Genomic DNA, 21,587 nt, shown 5'->3' on the forward strand with positions numbered 1-21,587 from the left:
AGAGAGGGCTGTGATCATTATACTAGTACAACCCCTGGTGTAGCCACAGTTATACCAATATAATGGTGCCTGTACCAGTATAACTACATCCACTAGGAAGGTCATACCACTCTCATTACACAGTATAATTAAAATAGTCTGATTTTTGCGTAAAGAGACTATCGGAGGTGGGATTGGAATGCAGGAGTCCCTTGCTTTCAGCCCCATGTTTACTACACAATGCCAAGCTACTTCTTATGCTATTAGGCTGTATCCAGGAGACCACACTGGCTTCGCCGCAGCCTCCAGCTAAGAGATAGCTGGCAGAGGTTCTAGCCCCAAAAAAGGCAGGATAATGAATGCACATTAGCTCTCCTGCTGTAAAATCCTAGTGGAGATAAAGCACCTGTAGTTTTTACCATGATGTAGTTTAGTGAACACAACACTATATGTGCACCTGTGGTTGTCGTTGCCTAGTTAACCTTATGGAAAAGCCTAATCTCCACTAGCATTTTACAGCAGGAGAGCTAACATGCCTTCGTTGTCCCATGATAATACCTCACCTCTTTTGGCAGTGAAGTCAGAGCCTCCGAAGCACTGCATCCCAAAACCACTAATTGGTCTGTTCTCCCTCCATGAACACATGGTGACAGGTTTCAGTAGGTCTGAAAATCCAGCCCTGTGTGGCTAGAGGGAAAGGGGGACTTATCAAAGCAGAAAACATTAATCTCTAAGGACTGGACATCAGTTTGTATTTTCAAAAGAGCTTTGCAAGAAAAGGGCTAGAGACTTTTTTTTTTTAATGAAAGCTGGGCTTGTCCTTTACATTCATACCCTCTCAGAACTGGGGCTAGAGAGCACGGTTGGGGACTTTGCAGATCACAGAGACCAGCTCACCACATGCTCCATTGTCTTGTTTTCTTGGCTGGCCTTTACAATGAAATGTCAGACGGGGACTCCATGCTTTGGCTATAGCCTCAATAGTTTCTTCTCTCTCTCATATTTGTCAGCTCAAATTAAGATATTGGGAAATCAAGTGCAACCCACAATATGCTTTCCAAGTGCTTGATTGCTATCCATGATAAATGGATGAGACTCCACAGACTGAGATAAATTCAGAAGGGACCATCATGATCATCTAGTCTGACCTCCTGCACATCGCAGGCCACAGAACCTCACCCATCCACTCCTGTAATAGGCCCATAACCTCTGGCTGAGTTACTGAAATCCTCAAATCATGATTTAAAGGCTTCAAGTTACAGACAGTCCACCATTTACACTAGTTTAAACCTGCAAGTGACTGTGCCCCAGGCTGCAAAGGAAGGCAGCCCCCCCCCCCCCCCCCTGCCCAAAAAAACCAGGGTCTCTGCCAATTTGACCCAACCCCTTCCCAACTCCAAATATGGTGATCAGTTAGACCCTGAGCATGTGGGCAAGACCTACCAGCCAGACACCCAGGAAAGAATTCTCTGTAGTAACCTCAGAGCCCATATAATTTCATATAGAGGAGGTTGGGAAATGATTATTTTTTCTTGCAAATGCTTTCAATACACACACACACACACACACACACACACATATATATATATATATATATATTGTTTTTGTCCACATTTTTATTGGAAAATATTTTGGGTTTGCATTAAAAAAAATCAGACTTTGAACATTCTTATTTAAAAACTAAACCCCAATTTTTTTTGACAAAAGCAAATTTTCTGCAAATATTTCCATCTATTCAACAAGCTATTATTCCCCCCCAAAATATGTTTCAATGGAAAGTTTTGACCATTTCTAATATCACATTTATTGATTATAGTGTGCTGAATGCAAGATTTAATGCTTCTGTAATGTACTTTCACAGGATTAAATTCTCTCCATGGCCTAAATGTGAAAAAACAATGAGACCTTCACTCACTTGCTCCTGGATTGAACCTACCCCTTTTATCCCGACCTTCCATATGTTAGCTAGCAGAGAAAAAATACAGGGAATGATGAGAATCAAAAGTAATGGGGATTGGCTTCATTTTGAAGCCTCACAATAATCAAATTGACATGTTTGGTGATGAAAAAAACTAAAATAAGGAAAATTGCTCTTTGGCAATGTCTCTGAACAGGCCTCCAAAAGATGCTGACTTCTGGGCAGTTCAAGCTGCCAACGTTGTGAGCACCTCAGGTTGAAGCAAAGCAAAGCTAACATTGGCCTATCTCAGCTTTGTCACACACCTGGCCATTTTATGAGTATATCACCTGCCTTGTGCAACGGAAAATGTGCATTCCAAATTCTGTAAAACTGAGCTAAATATATTCCCAGGGAAGGAATAATTCTCAGGGTTATATTTTCTAGTTTGCCTTAATTATTTACTACTTTTAAAGTGAAGACAACAATGATGAGTCTTATGTAGATTAAAGTCCTTATTCAGGCTTTATCAGGCCAAATTGTGCAGTGCTTTTTCAGTCTCTGCATGTGAAAAAACTTCTGTCAAAGTCCACGAAGGTTTTTTAGCAGTTAGGCCCTGACTACGCACTGCAGGATTAGGCCCCGTATTACTACTTATTATGTAGAGGAGTTTAGTTAGTATCACTGATATGGACAGGCAAGCAGGGCCCAATTCTCCTTCCAAATACACTGTTGTTAATCAAGCATGATCCCTTCCACTGATATAAAAGAGAGGAGGATCAGGCTTATGATGGATAATAGATAGGCAGAGAGTCAAACTGCTGAGTACAGTAATCATTATCACTGATAGTATGCAGGAAATTAAACTTGGCAATGTGAGTCTTGCACAGCAAGATTAAAGTGGAACACTTCAGTACTGTGTTGCTATGAGCCTGTAGCAGGCTGGCAGCATTTGCCTAAAAGATACCAACATGTTATCAGGGATATCCCTGTTATCAGGAGTTGGACGGTTAAGGAACATTGGATTCTACCAAGTCACTGAGGCAAGTCACTGAGGCAGGTGGCTCATTACCGCAGATGCATAGGGTGAGTTGGTTAGAAGGCTGGAATTAGATAATTTGTTGGCCTAAGCATCTCCTTAAAACAGCTTTTAGGTGTTCTGTAGAGCTGCTAAGAAAAACTTCCATGGAACCTTTTTCTGTCGGGGGAGGGGAGAGGGCAGGGACAATGGAGGGAGAAGAAGGTCCAATGACATCAAAAAAGTCTTGTTTAGACATTTTCTAAATGAGACATTTTCTGTTTTGAACTGACTTTGTTTCATTCTATATTATAATGTAACATTTTAAAAGTCAAAAGCAAACACAAAACATTTTGATTGATCCAAACTATTTTTTAAAAAATCAGAATTTCTTTTGTGGAGAATTTCAAAATGTTCGGGTTTCATTCCTAACTGGAACAAAGCCAGCTTCCCAAATCTCACAATCCTTCATCAAATGGAACTTCTGTCCACCACACAAGCTCTAGTATTAGGGGAAACTTAACTGGAGCCCTACTGAGGCAGCGGCAGGTACCTTTAAAAGGGGAAATGCCCCCCTCTGACAGCTTCGCTGTAGCTGGCTTGGGGCGGTACTGGATCCTAGCCCCTGCCTGGCTGCTACTGCTGGTGTGTCTGTGGGAGTGCATGTAAAGGCATAGCTCTCCTGGGAGCTGTTCTGGGGAGTGACTGGGCCAGAACTGCATTGTGGCTGTAAGCTCCTGGCTGTAAGCTGCTGTTTTCGAGGGTGCCCTGGCCACAGTATAGCACCAATGCAGCTCTCAGACAATGCAGGGCTGGAGCGAGGCAGCCTGGGTGGAGATGCCCTCAGTAGGCCTCTGCCTAAAAAAAACACACCAGCCCTGGATGGGAGTGCGCTATACAAAGAGAGGATCCAGGGTATAGGCTAAGCACTCGGGGCTATGTGATGTTAGTTGTGCAGGATATGGCCTGCTGCTTCATTTCATGCAGCCTGCGGCAATTGTCCAGGCTGCTAGCTGGAAGCCCTGAGCCTTGGTGCTGCCTACGCTCCCACCCCTGTGGGGCTGGAGACACAAGCACTGGCTCACTCCGCTGCAGGGGGAAGCTGGGGTTGCCAGGCTGTTAAAAGTCCGATCAGGTCCGCGCAGCTCCCGGAAGTGACTGACATGTCCCTGCGACCCCCAGGAGCAGGGGCAATCAGAGAAGCTCCGTGTGCTGCCCCTGCCCCCAGCTCTGGCTCTGCAGCTCCCTTTGGCCAGGAACCTCGGCCAATGGGAGCTGCGGGGGCAGCATGTACCATGCAGAACCAGCTGGCCCCTCCACCTAGGGACTGAACATGGCCACTTTTTCTGGGAGCAGCACAGAGCCAGGGGAGGCAGGGAGCCTGCCTTAGCCCCACTGCACCGCCAACCGGGAGCCACCTGAGGTAAGCGTTGCCTGGCTGGAGCCCGGCACTCCAAACTCCCTCCTGTTCCCTGACCCCTGCCACAGGTTGGAACCCCCTCACGCACCCTAAGACCCTCCCAGGCCCTGCACCACCACCCACACCTCAACCCCCTGTCCCAGCCTGGAGTCCCCTCCCGCGTTCTGAACCTCTCATTTCTGGCCCCACCACAGAGCCTAGGGAAGCCCCGAGCCTCCACGTCCTCCCGTGGGTCAGTGGCCCCGATATAAAAAAGGTTCCTCACCTCTGGTTTAGAACCACTCTTCAGAGTGACCACTAGAGGCAGGTCTACACTGTGGTTGGGAGTGAGCCTCCCAGGATGGGCAGATAAACTTACACTAACATCACTTGAGCTAGCCTACTAAAACTAGCAGTGTGGACAGTGCTGCTCTGCCAGAGACCTGAACTAGTGACCCAGGCACAGAACCAGGGGGTCAGGTGGGCTTGAAAGCCTGAGCTGCCGCCCAAGCCGCAATATCAACAGAGCTATTTTTAGTGCACTAGCTTGAATGGAACTAGCATGAGTCTGTCTACCCAGGCTGGGAGGCTCTCCCAGCTGCAGTATAGGCATAGGTCGGGGGCATATAGTAAAGAGGAAAGAATCCATGTAAACAGGAAATAAAGACAGACTTGCATTTACCCTGATTATAGTGTCCTGGCTATCTGCCATTTCTACAGGCTAGGGCCCCTAGAGGCAGCAAAATCTGGGGAGAATGTTTTAGCTGATGTTTACTATTGCCATGTTTTTGTTAAGAAAGCTGAACTGCAGGAATGGTGACTTTTTGATTCCACATACTGTGTGGACTTTGTTTTAGAGCAGGCTATGATAAGCACCTGCCCATAGACCCTTATCTAGGAGATAATGGTGGAGTTAAAGGTCAAACTACTAAGTGCATCAGGTTTGGGATTTATTATCCTCAAAAGTATTGGAGTAAAAACAAAAACATTTGAAATGGAAATAAATATGTTTAGTGAAAGGGAAGAACTGCCATGGAGTTAAATCCTGCAGTGTATTCAGGCAAACCTCATACTGACTTCAGTAAAGGCTGCAGGGTCTGGCCCAGAGGGCAGAAACATGTGAAGCACTGGCATTATTCAGGCTTCTGTTCATGGCTTTTTCTGTGTACCTCAGGTTAGACCAGCAAGACATAATTCAGCTGTTCTTGGCAAAGCCTGTTTAATGGTATTAATTTGTGGATCCAAAACTTTTCCCATTTTATTCATGTCAAAGTCCATTTGCTTTAATAGGATTTGTTTGGGGTGAACTGTATAGGCTCCTGGTGATTGCATGATGTGGATAAAAGTCAATAAGAAGTTAGTTTGTGACTGTTTTATTCACCATAAATGTGAAGTGTCAGATCTCGACCCTCAGAAGCTGAAAGGGCAAGTTAATTTGTTAAACCATTGCTTCTTTAATCCCAGCAATAAGAATTTAAGCCAAATTAATTGAACCTGGATGTATATCAAATTACGGTACATCTCCCAGAGCCACCATGAACCTCTACATTCCACAGGGATTAACTCAGAGCTATTGTCCTCCCACCGAATCTGAGCCCAGTGTGAAAAGCTTTGAAATATGGATCTATGATTCTATTCTCAAAAGCAACTTTATAAAAATAACATTTTCACTCTCAGCAGTAGAGCTGGACAGAAAGTGACAATTCCATTTCCTGAAAAAAATATTGGTTTCAAAATTTGTTTTTGTTCCATTCTGGCATTAAACAGAGACATACATTTTTCATTTAAAAAAAAAATCACAGATACCCCAAAACAGCAGAGATGGCTAGAGACCCCCACATAGTCAGTAATTCAGTGGGTACGCCTGGGGAGTACAAGACCTAGGGTCACATTCCTACTCTGAATCATAAAGAGTATGGACTTAACCCTAGATTTCTCACATGCCAGCTGAGTGCTCTAAACCATCAGAGTGTTGGTTATTCTGCATTCCCTCTATTTTCTGAATGTTCTGCCCTGAACCTGAGAAACTTTCCTGAAGAAATTTTCATCATAACTGGTTTGACTGGTGATGATGATCCACAAGGAAGAAGGAATCCATCTTGAGTCAGGCTCAGTATGAGTGTGCAGAACTAGCCATATCTTTTCAATGTTCAACTGTGCATATTAGATTTAGAATAATAATAAAAATGGAACCCTACAGCACCATTTTACAGAGTACTTTTTCACTTAACCCCTGTAATTCAGTGTGGTGCTCTCTCTTAATCAGAGAAGCTGAATAGTGAAAAATTCAAGCATCTGAAACAAATTATCACAAAGAAATAAAACAGAAAGAAGCTAAAGATGATCTCATTTAAAAATCACAAGTTAAGAATTTATACATATGCATCATTGCCACAAAACTCATGTAGACATTTGCAAAGATATGTTTGTTGCAAAAGTAATCTCAAAAATATATCTGTATCAAGTAAATGAATGTACAATAATGTTAGCAACATAAATACTCCAAAAAACTGAAGGAGATTAAAAGAATGTTCTGGTCTAATCCAAAGTAAATACTTAATGTCCAGAAATCTGAGTATATCTCAAGATCATATCAGTGATATACAGCTTAAAAGTAGAGCACAGGATCAGGTCCAAGAGGTGAATATAGCTGGACCGCTTGGTAATAGTGACCATAATTTAATTAAACTTAACATCACTGTGGCAGGGAAAACTCCACAGCAGCCCAAAATTGTAGCATTTAATTTCAGAAAGGGGAAATACACAAAAATGAGGAGGTTAGTGAAACAGAAATTAAAAGGTACAGTATCAAAAGTAAAATCCCTGAAAGCTGCGTGGAGACTTTTTAAAGACACCATAATAGAGGCTCAACTTAAATGTATATTCCAAATTTAAAAACACAGTAAGAGAACCAAAAAAGAGCCACCGTGGTTAAACAACAAAGTAAAAGAAGCAGTGAAAAGCAAAGAGGCATCCTCTAAAAAGTGGAAGATGAATCCTATTGAGGAAAATAGAAAAGAGCATAAACTCTGGCAAACGAAGTGTAAAAATATAATTAGAAAGACCAAAAAAGAATTTGAAGAAAAGCTAGCCAAAGATTCCAAAAGTAATAGCTAATTTTTTTTAAAATACATCAGAAGCAAAAAGCCTGCTAAATAACCAGTGGGGCCACTGGACGATTGAGATACTAAAGGAGCATTCAAAGACAATAAGGTCATTGTAGAGAAACTAAATGAATTCTTTGCATCAGTCTTCACTGTTGAGGATGTGAGGGAGATTCGCAAACCTGAGCCATTCTTTTTGGGTGACAGATCTGAGGAACTGTCCTAAATGGAGATGTCATTAGAGGAGGTTTGGGAACAAATTGATAAACTAAACAGTAATAAGTTTCCAGGGCCTGATGGTATTCACCCAAGAGTTCTGAAGGAACTCAAATGTGAAATTTCAGGACTACTAACTGTCATCTGTAACCTATCATTTAAATCAGCTTCTGTACCAAATGGCTGGAAGATAGCTAATGTGACGCCAATTTTTTAAAAAGGGCTCCAGAGGTGACCCTGGCAACTACAGGCCAATAAGCCTCACTTCAGTACTTGGCAAATTGGTTGAAACTATTGTAAAGAACAAAATTGTCAGACACATAGATGAACATAATTTGTTGGGAAATAGTCAACATGGTTTTTGTAAAGAGAAATCATGCCTCACCAATCTACTAGAATTATTTGAGGGGGTCAACAAGCATGCGGACAAAGGAGATCCAGTGAATATATTGTATTTAGATTTTCAGAAAGCCTTTGATAAGGTCCCTCACCAAAGGCTCTTAAGCAAAATAAGCAGTCATGGGATAAGAGGGAAGGTTCTCTCATGGATTGGTAACTGGTTAAAAGATAGGAAACAAAGGGTAGGAATAAATGGTCAGTTTTCAGAATGGAGAGAGGTAAATAGTGGTGTTGACCAATGATCTGCACTGGTCCTATTTAACATATTCATAAATGATCTGGAAAAAGGGGTAAACAGTGAGGTGGCAAAATTTGCAGATGATACAAAACTACTCAAGATAGTTAAGTCCCAGGCAGACCGTGAAGAGCTACAAAAGGATCTCAAAAAACTGGGTGACTGGGCAACAAAATGGCAGATGAAATTTAATGTTGATAAATGCAAAGTAATGAACATTAGAAAACATAATCCCAACCATACATATAAAATTATGGGGTTTAAATTAGCTGTTACCACTCAGGAAAGAGATCTTGGAGTCATTGTGGATTAGTTCTCTGAAATCATCCACTCAATGTGCAGCGGCAGTCAAAAAAGCGAACAGAATGTTGGGAATCATCAATAATAATAAGACAGAAAATATCATATTGCCGCTATATAAATCCATGGTACGGCCACACCTTGAATACTGCATGCAGATGTGGTTGCCCCATCTCAAAAAAGATATATTGGAATTGAAAAAGGTTCAGAAAAGGGCAACAAAAATGATTAGGGGTATAGAATGGCTTCCGTATGAGGAGAGATTAATAAAACAGGGACTTTTCAGCTTGGAACAGAGACGACTAAGGGAGTAGGGATATGATAGATGTCTATAAAATCATGAGTGTTCTAGAGAAAGTAAATAAGGAAGTGTTATTTACTCCTTCTCATAATACAAGAACAAGGGGCTACCAAATGAAATTAATATGTAGCTGGTTTAAAACAAACATAAGAAAGTATTTTTTCACGCAATGCACTGTCTACCTCTGGAACTCCTTGCCAATACGATAACAGGATTCAAAAAGGAGCCAGATAAATTTGTTGAAGATAGGTCCATCAATGGCTATTAGCCAAGATGGGCAGGAATGGTGTCCCTAGCCTCTGTTTGCAAGGAGTTGGGATTGGGTGACAGGGCATGGATCATTTGATGATAACCTGTCTGTTCATTCCCTTTGGGGCACCTGTCATTGGCCCCTGTCAGAGGACAGGATACTGGGCTTGATGGACCTCTGGTCTGACCCAGTATGGCCGTTCTTATGTTATTATATGTTCCTCCAAGTTTCAATCAATTATAAAATGTTTGTGAAAATGTATGTGGCATGATTTCTATCTCCTAAAATGTTGATAGATGAGTATGATTAAATACCTAGTGAGACACACCACTGTTTTTAGCTATTGTGTGGCTTCTCCCTGCATCTGAACAAAACTAGGTACTAGAATTGGTTGTAAAAATTCCAGTGAAGCAGTTTTTTGTTGGAATTTGCCAATTCATCAAAATCAAAACATATTGTGGAGACAGTTTGATTTTGATGAAGTTCCTCTGGAACTAAACCAGGGGTCCAGTGGAAACCTGTCTGGCTTCCTGCCAGCTCACTCACCTGGCTCCTGGGCAGCTGCTTGGTGGGCTGCTGGGGAAGTTGATCTTCCAGGGCCTGCGGCTCTAGGACAGTGCACCATGCAGACCATCCCAAAGCCAGGGACCCTAGAGCTTCATCCCCTTCCGTGGAAAATTTCTAAATTTTAAATTTTTGTTTCAAATTGGAATGAAACCAAAGTTTCAAAATAGCAAAATCCTCCACAAAATGGAATATGTTTCGCCACCCAGCTCTATTAGGCACCACTTCCCTTGTTCTGCACACTGTCCTGCTAGTACGTAAGGCCTTGATCATGCAAGGAGGCAGGCACCGTTGGACTCCTGTAGACTTTGAAGGGGCTCTTTGCAGGCATAGGGGTCAAGCAGAAGACATTTCCTTGCAGGATCAGAACCTAACATCACTGAGAATACTCCTACTAGCTAAAGCTAAGTGGGTGGCTACATTGTTGCCGAATTGGGCCATATGTGGGGGGGGGAAAGATTCAGAGATTAGTAAGCAATTGAGCATTAATAAACAAAGGAAATAAAGTAACAGTAAAAAAAAAATACTAGCTTCCAAAACTGCATGGGCCAGATCCTCAATCTTGCAAAGACTTATGCACATGCTAAACTTTAGCCACTGGGATAAAGTCCCATTGACTGCAGTGGGATTGGGGCCAATTGGTGTAGTTCTATTACAGTCAGTTGAGCTATGCAGATTTACACCAACTGTGCATGTCACTCACTTCCAATGAAGATTCAAATGTGGGAGAGCACAAGGACTTGAACCAAGGTCCCCACATTCCTTGTAAATATTTTAACCATTGAGCTATAGAGTCTCTCTCTCAATTTCTCCTGTTGAAGCTGTCCCACAGTAACTAAATATTCATGAAGCCAGAGAGAGGTTCAGAAAGAAAGATGGTGAAAGCTCACTATTTTTTGCAAACTGGAATTTGTGTTTTCTGGACAGTCCTATCTACAATATATGTTGCCAGATTCTGTGTTAGCTATACACAGAGCAGCTTAACAGTAAATTATTTGATCAGAAAATTCAGCTTTAATATAACATTTTACAAAATGGAGAACTGGTCTGAAATCACGATGAAATTCACTAAAGACAAGAGCAAAGTACTACACTTCGGAAGGAAAAATCAAATGCACAAATACAAACTGATGAATAAGTGGTAAATCAGTGCTGAAAAGGATATGGGGATTATAGCAGATCACCATCTGAATTTGAGCCAACAATGTGATACATTGTGTATCATACAGTTGTGAAAAAGGCTAATATTATTGGGTGTACTAACAGTACCGTTGTATGTAAAACGAGGGAGGTAATTGTCCCTCTCTACTCAGCACTGGTAAGGCCCCAGCTGGTGTACTGTGTCCATTTTTTGAGTGCCACACTTGAAGAAAGATGTAGGCAAACTAGAAAGAGTCCAGAGAAGAGCAACAAAAATAAGAAAAGGTTCAGAAAACCTGACCTATGCGGAAAAGTTTTTTAAAAACTGGCCATGTTTAGTTTAAGAAAAGAAGACTGAGGGAGGACCTGATAAAAGTCTTCAGATATGTTAAGGGCTGTGCTAAAGAGGAGGGTGATCAATTGTTCTCCTTGTCCCACCTTCAGTGGACATGGAGTAATTGGCTTAATTTCCAACCAGGAATATTCAGTTAGCTATTAGGCAAAGTTTCTCACTATATGGATAGTTGAGATCTGGAATAGGCTTCCAAGGGAAGTTGTGGAGTCCCCATCACTGGAAGTTTTAAAGAACAGGTTGGACAAACACCTGTCAGGGATGGTTTAGGTATACTTGGTCCTGCCTCAGAGCAGGGGGCTGGACTAGATGACTTCTCAAGGTCCATTCCAGCCCTACATTTCTGATTCTATTTCTTACCACTTTCCCCTCATGCTAAACATGAAATAGAGAGAGAATAGAAGAAAAACAATGAACTTATGTTGAAATACCATTTTTGGCATGTGCAATTTTCTAAAACCTTGGATCAGCCTGAATTCACTTTCACAGTAAAGAAAAGCCCTCAGGTCTAATTGCAGTATTGTGCAAATTTTCTCAAAACTGGAAAAAAGATATTCCCAACCAAAGTTCTGAGACTCAAAATAACCCCAAATGATATGAGATTTAAAGGAGAACATAACTTGTACCTTTCTTATTGTCCTCTTAACAAGGTAATCTCCAACTGGTATGAGGGCACCTCCAAACACAGCCAGTACTCCACCAATGATAGCCCCCGTGAGTAGCCCACCGTTTCTGCCACAGCCCATGCTGCTTGTTGTTCAGTGTGCGCGTTGGCAGCTTGTTTCTAGGCTTCAGGTCCTTGTATAACTGTGTGGTCCCGATGCATCAACCGATCTTACCGACAGAAACTGCTCATACAACAGGAGAGAGAAAAAATCATTATCAAGAGCTCAAAGTGCAAAGTACATGATGGGAAACAAATAGGAAGATAGGTTTTAACATACTAAAACTAACCTCCTCTATCTATGAGGTCTTGGTAGGAAAAAAGTTATTTCTCGACTCCTTGGCACTTTAACTATTTGTTGCATGAAGTTATCTTGACAGTTCTACTGCTTGCAACACTGGGAACTTTTTTTCATTTTTATTTTCATTTCATCCAACCAAATCCTTCCATCATTGTTCAGTCAAAACTCCTACCACAGTGTTGAGACTGCAATGAGAGTTTGGACCGAGTAGGGACTAAAGAATTTGGACCATAGGATTAGCCACACTGGATCAGACCACTGAGGAATCTGCTCTGAAATCCTGTCTCTGTCAGTGGCCAGTTGCAGGTAGTGAAAAAGAAAGGCAATGTTTTAAAGTACATAATAATGCCTCTAGCAAATTGTGCATACCACATCTTTGTGACTCCAACAAGCTGTACGTTTATGCCCTGATTAGCTACATCTTGACTGAATCCTTCACTTTTCATGCAGAAAATATCTACTATTCATAAAACAACCTAAAATAAACTTTAAATAAACCAAACTCTGCCCTGCCCTTAGGTAAATTAATGAAGACATGAATTAGCACTAATTCTGCTTAACCTGATAGGTTTGCTCCCGATGTAGCTGAATTGACTTCAACGTTCTCTGGATTTACAGTGGTATAAATAAGGCTATTTGAACCAGGGCAAATGGCAAACATGCATGTGTATCTAAGAGCAGATGTGTGTCAATAGAACCTTTTTCCTTAGGCTTGATTTCTCCTTTCACTTACACTGGTGTAAATCAGGAGTAAACCTACTGAAGTCAGTGATATAATGCCAGCATAAAACAAAAATTTGTCAGAATTGCTAAATTAGGAGTTACAAAAAATTAATACTTTTTGCAGGAATCACTGAAATTAAAAGAGTCAGAAAATTGATATACTTAAATAAAAGCTTCAGTGAGAATAGATTCTTCTAAAACACAGAGGGCCAGGTCCTCAACTGGTGTAAGTATAGCTCCACTGAAAGAATGCAGATTTGCATTTGCTGCAAGGCAGGCTTAGGAGGTGCACAAACAGAAGATTCCTTGAGAGCTCAGTAAAAGCAACGATAAAGCCTCATAAGCAGCGTGTGGCTGTTGAAATAGTTTATCTGGTGTCCTTACAGTTTAAAACCATCTAATGTTCTTAACCATAATGTATTTGTAAGTGTTTGTGCAGTGTCCCGAGTCCCTAGGCGTGTGCATGTGCTGACAGGGGAGCAGGGCAGTACTTTAGAAATAAAGGGGTATATACTTCCATTTTTACTCTGGGCATTCTTTCCATCTGCTGATTAGTTGTTCACCCCAGTTCCCTCTCTCACAGTCTCTTCACTTCAATCTGCCCTCCCGGCTCTTTTCCCCCACCTGTTCTCCTTTCATCTATCCCTCTTGTATGAAGGGTGGGCAGGGGACATCTTTCTGTTTCTCTAATTTCCTGCCACTGAAAGCCTTCTGAATCATAGAACTAACATGACATATATCACCATCCCATTGTTCATTCTGCTTTTATATTATGTCCTGTCCCCCACAACCATTGTCTGTCTTGTCTATTTAGACCAGGGGTAGGGAACCTATGGCACGCAAGCTGATTTTCAGTGGCACTCACACTGCCTGAGTCCTGGCCACCGGTCCGGGGAGCTCTGCATTTTAATTTAATTTTAAATGAAGCTTCTTAAATATTTTTAAAACTTTATTTACTTTACATACAATAATAGTTTAGTTATATATTATAGATTTCTAGAAAGAGACCTTCTAAAAACATTAAAATGTATTACTGGCACGTGAAACCTTAAATTACAGTGAATAAATGAAGACTCGGCACACCACTTCTGAAAGGTTGCTGACCCCTGATTTAGACTGTAAGCTGTTCAGGGCAGGGGTTGGCTGTTACTATGTACTGTTTGTACAGTGTTTAGAACAATGGGGCACTGATATCAGCTTATGTTACCCCAAGAGAACAATATGATAATATTAGTAATAATTAAATCATATGTTATTACTGTGCCTTTGAAGAATAGTCCCGGATGCTGATTCAGGGAAGATCTTAAGCACATGCTTCCATCCATCCATATTTATGACAGAATTTAAGCACATGCTTAATTTGACCACTGACTTCAGTGGCATTTAGCATGATCTTGAAGTTAAGCAAATGCATATGTGGTGCTCTGAATAGGCATGCCACGGCCTTGGAGCTGTCAGCAAGAGTTCTACCTGCAGAATGATACCATATGATGGGTGCTCATATACCATCAGGAAGGGCGTGTTCTAAATACCTGCACAGATCAAATAGGATGAGATTAGATACCACAAATGCTGTGATAACGAGGTAAAGAGCAGAGCCATGTGATATATTTAATTTGTGATGCACCTCCTCTGCATTCGCCCACTAATCCATCTGTGCTGTTAATTTTAACATTCCAAACATCTGAGCAGCTTCATACAGCTGCCATTTTAGAAAATCTGCCTGCTAGAAAAATGTTTCCTTTGTCCCTCCCTGACCTCCACCCTCTCATTATAGTGCCTTGGTATGCAGTGTAGGATGTGCATTATTCAGTCTTCAATCCACGGCAGGTTTAATATATGATTACATGCATTAAACCATGACCATTCAGTGCTAGAAACAGGAAGGTCCTCAGTTTTCAAATGGGACCTGATCCTTGCTTTTAGCAGGTGCTAGCACAGTTTAGGGTCTGGCCAACCTTGACAAGTATGTGTACAAAAATATGGCTCCACAAGGTGTGATGAGCCCTCAGCTCCCATTGACACTATGCACGATTGGGGCCTACGGCTGCAGTTGGTGCCAGATACAGTAGAACTCAGGAGAAAAAAGTGGGTTAGTTCTTAATTTATACTATTTTCAGACCTCACCACTGTCACAGAACTTGCCAACTTTTTATTCACCTGAGACCCCAGGGTAAGAGCAAAACTGCTCTTTCTTGCATGTTGCAAGTTGCTCCCTCTACTACTTTGTATTCTTAACAGTTTCTGTTAATATGATGTGAATGATTTAGGCTACATTAATTGTAAAGCAGTTGTTTTCTTTTAGGGTTAAGTAAACATACGTGATCAAATATCTAGGAACAAAGAATGCTTGCCATACCCACAGAATGGGGGACTATATCCTGGAAAGCAGAGACTATCAAAAGGATTTTAGGGGCCATAGTGGACATACATTAGCTCCCAGTGCAACACTATGGCATAAAGGCCTAATATGATCCTTAGATGTATGAACTATAGAAGAGCAAGAAGGAGGAAGGCGGCAATTTTATCTCTGTATATGGCATCGGCAAGACTGATATGAGAGCACTGTGTCCAGTTCTGGTGTCCTTTTCAGAAGGATGTTTACACATTGGTGATGGTGCAGAGAAGAATCACAGTAATGATTTGTGGGATGGAAAACAAAACAAAAAAAAACTTACAGTAAGAGATTTAAGGAGCTTTGTTTAGTTTATCAAAAAGGAGAGTGAGAGTTGACTTGCTAATAGTGTATAAATACACTATGCAGGGAGAAAATACCAAGTTACTAAAAGGGTCTTTAGTTTAGCAGAGAAAGTCATAATAAGAGCCGATGGCTGGGAGCTAAACTCTAGTTAGTCATAGGCACAAAGTTTTAACAGGGAGGGTGATTAACCACTGGAACAAACTACAAAGGGAAGTGGAGGATTCTCCATCTCTTGATATCTTCAAATCAAGATTGAATGCCTTTCTGGAAGATATGATTTAGTCAAACACAAGCCATTTATAGCTCTGCAGAGGACAAAAAGTCCATATTGCAAAGATGTCAATTTGGCTTTGTTCTCAATCTGAATTAAATCCTAATATTATAAAATTATGAAGGAAAATTCTAAAATATATATCATCTTGTTTCAAGTTTGACTTTAGTTATTTGCATTATAGCATAATCTATAATGTGTTGTTCCAAAACTGTTAAAACAGGACGTTTTAACATTATCTGAACTTCCAATTGGTATTTCACTTTCAATAGAACTGCATATCCAAACAGAATATTGTTCCATCAAAGTTTTTCTGACCAGTTCTAGTGAAATTCTTTGGCCTGTGTTATACAGGAGGTCAGACTAGGTGATCTAAAATTACTTTCTGGCCTTAAAAAAAATCTATGCACTTATGAAAGTAGCAAACTCGATTTGCCAATTGGTTGGTAATAACTTTTGTTATAATTCCCTACTTTTGTAACTGTAAAGCATTCACCACTTTTCTACCAAATAAAATGCAATAACTGTCTAGACACATCCCAAGTTATGCAATTCAGAAATCTTGTGTAATAGCTAATTACTTTCAGATAACTACAAGGTTACTGACAACATTCAATTGCAGATAGAAATAAGTATGTAACCCTTAGCTAGCATCATTTTACAGCTAAATAACATATGAAGATAAAAATATTACATAACAATTGATAAAACAAGTTCCAGTTCAGAGCACATCCACTCCATCCTTATGTTATATATATTATGAAAAACAGAATATTATATATGGTGCCAAGAAACAATTTCATTTTAACATTAACAAACTGATTTTAGCATTAGCACCACTATCCAACAGTAATCCCCTTCTGCAATGCTGGGCATGAAGATAATTTAAGTCTTTATACTTGTTGCTGTCTATGAAGTTGATCTTTGAAATCCCTTTTATTTTATGAGAACAGCTTAAAATATCTTTTCAAGCCTCTAGGGAGCGACTGAATAGTGGGGGAAACAAAAAAAAAGTCCTTAAAACTTTGTTCATTGGGTTCATTTAGCAGGGTTATTTGTGTGTTATGAATGCCTGTTTAAAGGAACACTGCCTAATCAAGTTTAGCCCAAAATTTAGACTGTATAAAAAAAAGCCTTTACAAAAACCTAAGAACTGTATCAGCCTTCTCCTAGGATGTTCTTTACATTCTCTCAGACAGTTGTTTTTAAACAAATAAGCACTGCCTTACAATTTTTAGCAACAGCCAGACATTGGAGCCCTATTGTCCTGAAAGCAAAACTGACATCCTTTATGGCAGAGGTCCCCAACTGTCAGGCATGCCCCCCTATGGGGGCATGGAGGAACATTCAGGAGGTGTGGCTGGGGCCCAGGCTACCCCCCCCCCCCCACAGGGGGCGGGAAGGGGGCACCACCAAGTTCCACTCCTGGCCCTGGCCCCGCACCCATTGGGCACCTGGCGCCAGCCAAAACTCCACTCCTGTCCCCAACCCCAGCTGTGGCCCCAGCCTTGGCACTCTTGCCCCTGTCCGCATCCCCCCCTCCTGGAACCGTGGTCCCACTCCTGGTCCCGGTGGGGCTGGGGGTACAGACAAGGGTAAGGAGGAGTGGGGACCACTGCTTTATGGTCATTGTCCCAGCAGAGGGAAATACAAATGGGAAACAAATAGCATCAATAGTGAAAAGTTACATGGATTCTGAAACATCTCAGTGTTAATAATAAACAGTTCTGACAACCTCATGTATTCAAAAATTATGAATCATGTCTTAAAAGCCATGATGTTTAAAAAATGTACATTAGGAGTTATTTTCATTTGCCTTCTGTTGTTTGATCCTTTGGTGTGCATTAAAGTCACGTTTTCAAGCTCTCTCCACAACTGAGGGCTACAATCTTACTTTTAGTTAAAAAAATCAAAGCTCTGATTCCCACATAGTCCCATGACAAGGAACCGGAGCTTTAATAAAACCACCAAATATCACAACACTTGCAATAAAATGAGGAAAGTTGGCAACCCTGAATATAAGTTGTTATTAATAGGGAAGAAAACATGTTTGTTTTAATACACAATTAATTTGATAGTGTCATTTAAATAAGTTTAACTTTTCAAAATCTGCTCTCCCTCCCACTCCCCACCAAGTTACAAGTAAATATCCTGGGGATCTCTTCTCCCACTAAACCAAGGACTGTATAGGTGGAGATTCCTCTCATTATTACATTTCCATCATATGACTTACCTTGAAAGAGAGTGAGTTGATTTTCAGCTAAATACACCAGGATTCAGCATATGACTTTCAGTGTTACCAGGAGATGAGCATCTAAATCCCCACACTGAAAACACAACCCCCAAACTTGTGGGAGGGTTTATATATTCCAGAAATGTCACCTCCCTGAATATTATCATTTGCTAGAAGGAAAGTGATGTAGTATTGCTGTATGGCATCTATTTTTACAGTCTGACTAAAACCTATTACCAATATCTGGTGGTAAAATACTCAGCAACTGCATTTTTTGTCAACTTCTGATCCAAGTAAGGCAGAGGCCAGGGAGATAAAGGGAAACTCATTTAGTTCAGGGTCATCTGTTCTACATCCTGCCCCTTTGCCAGATTAAAAGGATGGATCTGAATAATAATAAATTCCATGCTTCTTTAGCATACTCATTATTTTTTAAAAACATTCTTAGGATGTCATTGTTTTGTTATACAAACACTGTGTTTTCATTGCAGGCACTGGGCTATCATAACGCCAGAAAAGTTATAACCCAAATGTAATCACAGGTGTTACTGTCACGGGTGGAGTTAGAATAATAGAACCATAGGGTTAGAAGGAACCGCAAGGGTCATCTAATGTAACCCCCTGCCAAGATGCAGGATTTGTTGTGCCTAAACCATACAAGACAGATGGCTCCAGCCTCCTTTTGAAAACCTCCAGTGAAGGCGCTTCTACAACCTCCCTAGGCAGTCTGCTCCATTGTCCTACTGTTCTTACGGTTAGGAAGTTTTCTTTCCTGAGATTCAATCTAAATCTGCTATGCTGTAATTTGAACCCCTTGCTTCTTGTCCTGCACTCTGTGGCAAGAGAGCAACTTTTCTCCATCTTTTTTATGGCAGCCTTTCCAGTATCTGAAGACCGCTATCATAAACCCTCTTAATCTCCTGTTTTCCATATTAAACATACCCAGTTCCTTCGGCCTTTGCTCATATGCCTTGCATTCCATCCCTCTGATCATTTTGTCGCTCACCTCCAGATCCTTTCCAGTTTCTCTAAATCCTTTCTATACATTAGTGACCAAATTGGACACAGCAATTCAGCTGAGACCTAACCAGCACCAAATAGAGTGGTACTATCACCTCCTGTGACTTGCATGCTATGCCTCTCTTAATGCAACCTAAAATTGTGTTTGCTTTCTTTTCAACAGCATCACATTTTGTTGACTCATGTTAAGATTGTGATCTACCACAAATCCCAGATCCTTCTCAGCAGTGATGCTGCTAAGCCAGTTTCCCCCCATTCTGTATTGGTGCATTTTCTTCCCTAAGTGTAGTCCTTATATTTGTCTTTGCTGAATTTAATTTTGTTATCTCTAGCCCAGTTCTCCAATTTATTATGATGACTCTTAATTTTAGCTCTACCCTCCAAAGTGTTGACAACCTTTGTGCCATCTGCAAACTTGATCAGTATGCTCGCTATTCCTACATCTGGGTCATTCATAAAAATGTTAAACACTGGTCCCAGAACAGATTCCTATGGAACCCCACTTGAGACCTGCCTCCATTCTGACATCATTCCATTAATAGTTACTCATTGTTTGCAGTTGTTTAACTAATTATGTATCCACTTAATGTTAGTTCTGTCAAGCCCACAATTCTCCAGCTTATGTATCAGAATGTCATGTGGGACTGTATCAAAAACCATGCTGAAGTCCAGGTATATTATGTCCACCTCATTCCCACCAAACCAGTTACCCTGTCAAAGAAGGAAACCAAGTGGCTTAGCATGATTTTTTTCTTGATAAATCCATGCTTGCTGCTAGTGATCACCCCTTCACCCTCCAGGTATTTGCAAATTGCAAGTTTTATACACTGCTTGAGTAGCTTCCCAGGTATCGAAGTCAGGCTGACTAGTCTATAGTTCCCTGGCTGCTCCTCCTCCCCCACCCCTTTTTAAATATTGTAAATATTATTGCCAATGACTGAGATTTCTTCAGCAAATTACTTCAGTACCTTCGGGTGAACAGCATCCGGCCCCGCTGATTTGAGTTCAAATTAGTCAGAAGAGCTTTGATGTGTTTTTTACTTATCCTTGTCTGCATCCTTTCCCCTCATTATATTGAGCTAATAAGGACAGGAAGCAGGCTATTATTTCTATGGACAGTTTTGTGTCAGAGTTCAACAAGTTGGGTGCTTTCTTTTCCACTGTAGACTGCGGCCTCTTTCTTGTGCACTGCAACCTAAGCAAAGTAGTATCACAAACTTTCTTCAGCTCTTGCCCTTAAAAAAAATCAGTGTTAGTCTCAAAAAGCCCTACAGGGCCCTACACAGGGCAAGGAAACTCCATGACTTTGAATGCTTTCATCAGGGCCATGGTTTGACTCCTTTCCCCATGGAATAACAGGGAGTGGCCATCCCCTCCCCACAATAGATCCTGCAGGTTGTGTCAGGGGTCAGCAACGTGTCAGTGGGGAAAATTTTGAGGTCCGTGGTAATTTTTTTAAAAATTGAATGACGGAATGACAACCCTCCCACCCACCTCCAATGTCCATCACTAAGTACGGTAATTTTGTCAAGTGTCCATCATGCAACATGGTGAGGCCGACCCCTGGGTTGTGTGTGGAGCTGGAGAAACGGCATAGACTAGGCCATCCATTGGGGGTGGAGGAGGCCCAGTCCTCTGCACTGGTTCCTTGGCTCTTTCTATCACCGCGCTAGTGCAATTCCCGTTAATAACTGACAACTATCACTATAAAATCTCTGTCTAAAGATGTTTTCTGTGGCAATGTCTACACTGCACACCACCTGAGGTAGGGTGTAGGATATGCGTATCTGTAAGCCTCAGTGAAAAACAAAGTGCAGCACGCATCAGTGAAAGGTTCAGCCAGGGGGAAGCAGCAGAGAAAGGCTCTGGCAGTAGGGAGCCTTTCACCTCTGTCTTCCCCTTGCCACAGCTGTTCCCTGAGTCAGGGAAAGGCTCCAGCAGGGGGACACCAGACTGCTAAAACTAGCAGTGTAGAAAGGGAGGCGTGTCTCAGGCACATAGTGAGCTGTGCAGACTCTGTCTTTACTCTGCTTGCCTAAGCAGTGCCGTACTGTTTACATTCCTAGGGTGGCGTGCAGCGTATATAAATATACTCTATATGCTGCAAAAAGCAGTGTGCAGTGAAGACTTACCTTGTCTGTGAATCAAACCAACCACTTGTTTAAAAAAGACCTTGGTGACTACACATGATAGAATGCCTGATTTCCCACTTCTCTTTTTAAAAACAAGCTTATTTGCACAGAGAGAAAACATCTTTAACAACAAGCGTCGTAGTTCAAGATCATCATAATCTGTCAATCAGAGCACAACATGCAACAAAACCCAACTGTTTCACATTTTGACCACTTGCCATGTGTCCCAGCTGTTTCTGTTGCATAGTGGCAGGTTTTAAGGTTGAGAGATATGAAAAGGGAACACCATTTTGTGATCTGTATTTGCTAAGGATTTTTTTTCCTGGGTTGGGGGTTAAAAGGGCAGAGGGCTAGAGCTGGGCCCTCTTAAAATGAGAGAAAGAGAGAG

General features: G+C 41.4%; 1 protein-coding gene across 5 annotated transcripts in view; it reads right to left on the reverse strand.

Annotated features, from left to right (window-relative positions):
* The window catches only part of CD36 (CD36 molecule), a 73,822-nt gene that overhangs the window by 26,250 nt on the left and 25,985 nt on the right, over nt 1-21,587 (reverse strand). For 2 of the 5 annotated variants that reach the window (XM_034765669.1, XM_034765680.1), the window contains one exon: nt 11,781-12,002. In XM_034765669.1, coding sequence (XP_034621560.1) covers nt 11,781-11,900 — 120 coding nt within the window. In that variant the 5' untranslated portion in view covers nt 11,901-12,002. Of the gene's footprint in view, nt 1-11,780; nt 12,006-18,047; nt 18,133-21,587 lie in introns of those variants that run through there. The other 3 variants (XM_034765698.1, XM_034765708.1, XM_034765688.1) reach the window with 3 other exon arrangements.

Source organism: Trachemys scripta, chromosome 1 (genome assembly GCF_013100865.1).
Source record: "Trachemys scripta elegans isolate TJP31775 chromosome 1, CAS_Tse_1.0, whole genome shotgun sequence".
NCBI lineage: Eukaryota > Metazoa > Chordata > Testudines > Emydidae > Trachemys > Trachemys scripta.